At 36.1% G+C, this 4983-nt stretch overlaps 1 protein-coding gene across 1 annotated transcript in view; it reads right to left on the reverse strand.

Moving 5' to 3' along the window:
• Positions 1 to 3240: 3240 nt before the first annotated feature.
• The window catches only part of NABP1 (nucleic acid binding protein 1), a 14836-nt gene continuing 13093 nt past the window's right edge, over positions 3241 to 4983 (reverse strand). The window contains exon 4 of the mRNA XM_019662358.1: positions 3241 to 4629. Coding sequence (XP_019517903.1) covers positions 4460 to 4629 — 170 coding nt within the window. The 3' untranslated portion in view covers positions 3241 to 4459. The remainder of the gene's footprint in view (positions 4630 to 4983) is intronic.

Here is a 4983-nt window from a genome sequence, read left to right on the forward strand (position 1 = left end):
AATTCTGCCCTTTGGAGTCATATGCTTCCAATTTTTCCACATTTTACAATCCAGAATGTTGGTATATTCTAGCCTCACAAAGATAAAAAAAAAGCCAAGAAGCTATATAAATGCTTCAAAATAAAGTTATTGCTGTGTTAAGGGGAGATACCAAGGGCAGGAGACAAAATTCTTCAATCTTTGTTTCAAGTGCAGCTCATAAAATTCTTTCTGGTTCAGCCGAGAAGCAATTCACACTTCTCAGTTCCTGGGGAGAATCTCATATAAACCCCAGGTGGTTTATAAACCATTCTTTGAGGATTTTATTCAACACATACTCAATTTATGGACCAAGAGCTGGACCATCTCTTCTATGTCGAGAATAAATTTTGATGGAGTAAAAGACACAAAATTTACTCGAATTTCTGGTTGAAAATGGTTAAAGAACTGGTTTTTAAAGACATGTCAACAGCCCTTCAGTTGAACAGTAAGTGCAGTGTCAAGTCTTAAGATACCTGGGCTCTATTATAGTTCAACAGCTAGTCACCAAGCCTTGGGTTGGCAGGTTCTTAAAACTTGGGGAGCCACAATAAAATTGTGGGTTACCTATCAAGGCCTTTCAGAAGGCTTAAATGAAATGTCTACTAGTCAAACTTGTCAAAATGTTCCTTTTTCTTTACACCACGTTATCACATAGTGGTGCACAGCTCTTATGTTCTTAATGAGGATAAAAATGCAAAATAACTGGCTTGTCAGATATTCTGGACTTGATGTTCTCTGGTCTGTTCCTTAGTCTGTGATCTGTGCTTTCAGAAACCATCATTAGATCTTTTAGCCAGAAACCTGAAGTAATTTGGTTATAATATTTGAATATGAACTCTGGCATATCCCTAACAAAGCAAACTTCCAAGGAATTGGGAGAAAAGTTGAATATACCTGGAAAATAAAATGTTTTTCTAGCTTCTTCCTCAGGGACTAACACAACAGTGCTATATTTCAAAGGTCACAATCAGATTTTCTCAGCATACCTTCCTTAACTGTTAATCATTATAACTACTTTGTGAAACATGGACTGTGTAATTACCCCAACATTTAATCTCCGGCTGGAACCTCAATACACAGATGGAGCATGGCCAAGTACATCTGCCTTTACCTATCATAGAACGCATATTAGGTAACAACTGTGACCCTCTTTTCTACTAGAAATGTTCAGACTCTCATCAGATAGAGGATAAAACTAAGATCAAGAAAAACAGATTAAAAGAAAGGAAAAAAAAGCCATCACAGGGCAGGTAATCCCAAGAATAAGCCTAGAGGTAAGAACTGACTGAAGTTTGGAAACGTGTTCCATGTTGATACTGTTTTTTCAGATTTGTCCTCTGTAGAATCTTTCCAGACACATTAAAGGATCTTCAGATTAAGAGTCACAGCAGCCTAAAATTGCTTGGAGCAGTCATTACCTTAATGACACCAGAATAGGGAAGTCATTTCTGTAACTAAACTAGAATGTCAGATCTACATAAACTTCAACTAACAATTGCCGCTGTTGTCTTCGGACTGACATAAAACACTCTCAATCTGTACCTTCTGAGGACTCTTTATAGGGCTAGTTAACCACCTTCCTATACTTTAAACATTCTTGTATCATAAATTATAACTTTTTTACTAACCTCCCATCTATTTGTTTTCAGCATCAGTCCCTTGGCTGTATTACTCAACCAAGAAAATTAAACATTATTTTAAAATGTTAACTGATAAAATACAAGTGACAAATACTCAGCACTGCAAATATTCAAGATATCCTCAAGTTAACCTGCCCTCAAATTTAAAACAGAATCCCTAAATCTACAGGGACAAAGCAAGAGTTGGTATACTTATAGGAAAGTCTGGCTATTTAAACACCAATGGGAAAGCACACTACAACCTTCACCATTACCAATCATCCTCCTCTGGCCTCATGGGTTTCACGTGTCCATTTCTGTGCTGTAGCAATTCCCTAAAGAACCTGACCAGACAGGTGGGGCAAGCTGGTGGATGAGACTTCATCCACTTCAGAGTTGTTTTGTAGAAATGAAATGGGACTCAATCCTAGGGGCATGTATTTCTAAACTAAATGGTGTTTGTTTCCAGTAGGTGTTTACACTTATTTAAAAATAAGTTGAAAGCTGAAAGCATCAGGAAAGAGGAAGGCAGGGAGCTTTCTTCCTCTTCTTGTTGAGTACTGTCCAACCAGGCTGGAAATGCAAATATTCATTATGGATTGTAACTCACTTTGGTTTGGTTTTGGAGGCGCCCCTTAAGAAAACAGAAATTTGTTAATAAATGATAAAGAACACAGAACAACAAGGTTAGATTATTGAGGCAAGTGTCAATTACAAAAGTAAAAGCTTAGGTTTTTCTCTATTTAATCTCAACATGTTAAAGAGTAACAATACTTCTACACCTAACCCTACCTTTTTGTCTATTCTTGAGGTATGATTAGACAACAAACATTCAACTGCTTACTGTGTGACAGAAATCATTCTAATCACTTACATGGACAATCTTAAGTAACTCTACAAGGATGTAATATTACTTACTTGTTTTTATATTTGTGGAACCTAAGGCTTACAGAGATTTCAAATACAATAACTTGCCCAACATCACAAATGAGGGGATAATGAGGCCAGAATGGGCAGCTTAGCAATCCATACCTATATTTTAATTTTCCAAAACTCCAAAGCTCTTTCCTTTAAAAACACCTTTAACACTATGTTTTCCCATGAATAACTTAGTGTTATTGCTAATTTTATTTTTCTTTACTCCAAACATCTGTAATTTTGTAAACATCTTAAGAAAATATTAGTCAAAAAGCCAACTTAACTATAATCATTAGTATATAAACAAAGGAAAAACTTCTTCCTATAAGATATAAGGCCATTACTAAAGTGCTATAAACCATAAATGAGCTCCTTGCGATCATCCATTCTTCCCTCTACCCCTAACTCTCCTCATAGTGCCTGATACGTAGCATAGACCCAAGTATTTGTTAGATGCTCTGAATTAGAGCAAACAAATATTATCTGGCACAGATTTTATATTTAAACGCCATGGGATTTTCAGGAAACGAAGTGTAAATTATTTTGGGATTTGAGGTGGGGGAAAAAGAAAAAGCAACAAATGCAGAGCTAAGTCCTCGCCAGGCTGAAGTCATCATTAAAACTACAGTAAAATGTACTGGCTCTCCATTGCAAATCACTGAAAGAGCAAAAATAAGGTAGGTCTGTTAACATCAATGCAAGTTTTTATTCAAGAGATAATATTGAAAAAGAGTTGAATTCTAACAAAGAAAAGATTTACCAGTTATCCACCCTGCAATAAGAAGTGGAACTGGGGACCATTTACAAAACATAAACAAACTCTACATTTCTGAATAAAGCTGTATTTGCTTCTTTGAGAGAGCCATGTCTTAACTTTTGCTGATAAGGCTTTGTGAATTGTGTTCAGAAACTGTGAACACATACAAACATCTACACACACACACACACACACACACACACACACACACACACACACACACTCCTTCAAATAAAGTAAGTACCTAGGACTTTTACTCCAGGCTGAGTTTTTCTAAGTACCTAGGACCCTATAACTTAAGACTGCATATTTCTCCATGAATTCAATTTGAATTGCCTTCACTATGCTTATCTCCCACAATTTTTATAAATAGTTAATGTTTATTATGACTTTATAACTCCCTCAAATTATACTTTAATATTTGACACGGTAGTTTCAAAAAATAAACATTCAAGGCCTCAGTTTTAAATTTTCCTTCAGGGTAATGCCGAATGGACTACCTTAAAATAAAGTAACTAGCTTTCTTCTAAAAATCACTTGTTACACTACAGATCACATTACTCCATCATTCTGGTCAAGAATATGTGTTTTGGTACTAAAACAAGAGTTTAGGATGATTCTGTTCTTGAAAATGTTAATGTCAGTCATTCAATAAAGAAGTCAATCATTCCTGGGGTCACAAACACTCACAAGTCACTGTCAGCACTGACTGAGTTCGTGGGTTTTTTTGGTGGTTACTGCTTTACTTGGCAACATCTGAATTTAAGATAGAGAACATCTCCCACTAAGCCTTATTTTATATATTACAAAGTGTATGCAGAGATAGACTCATAGAGGCTATAATGCTGATGTCTTAAGTAACTCACCCATGAAATGGGTGCAGGTGTTTTAGCGGATATCCAAAGACTTATTTGCTCTAAAAATAAATGCCCCCATTTTTCAGTGTGTTCCCATTACTTCAATAGGAGACTTGAGCAGCTTAACAGTTTTGCTATAAAAACAAACCGCTCTTGTTAACAAACCAAAAACATAAAAGGAAGCCGATAAAGAACATAAGTTTTCACAGTTAACAATAAATAAAAGTGCAGTAAGTATTCAAGTAGGGCATGTAGTTTAAAAACCACATGTGAGCATTTGGCATAGGTCATCTTTTCAAGGCTCTCCGAGGGTCCCTGCCATTACTTAGTGGGCTCATGGCTGTTTGATTAGCAGCTGTTCCTGTTAGCTGTGGGTTTATAGGTCCCCGGCCATTGCTTCTACCAGCATATGAATACTGGCATCCCCTTGATTCTGGGCCAGTTTGAACCCCGTTTCCTAAAAAAAGATATAAAAATTCATCAACATTTTCAGATACTGATCTATAGAGGTCCACCTATTTAACATTCCAACACATGCTGTTAATGCTTACAAGTAACATTAGGAGAGGAAATGGCTTTAAACTACTGGAAAAAACTCAATGTAGGTTTTAGGTTTTTTCAAGCATATGATTACTGTAAATATGGTAAGCTGATGCTGTATTAATAGGGAAAAGAAAAAAGGAGCAACTTGGACAAGAGAATGAGAAATTGGCATAGAAATTGGTATAAAAAAGGCATAGATAATGAATGCACTGCCCACGTTATAGGAGAAAAAGAGAAAGAGTGAATGGTGTATTGAGTACTGGCATTT

Source organism: Hipposideros armiger, unplaced genomic scaffold (genome assembly GCF_001890085.2).
Source record: "Hipposideros armiger isolate ML-2016 unplaced genomic scaffold, ASM189008v1 scaffold_372, whole genome shotgun sequence".
Lineage (NCBI taxonomy): Eukaryota > Metazoa > Chordata > Mammalia > Chiroptera > Hipposideridae > Hipposideros > Hipposideros armiger.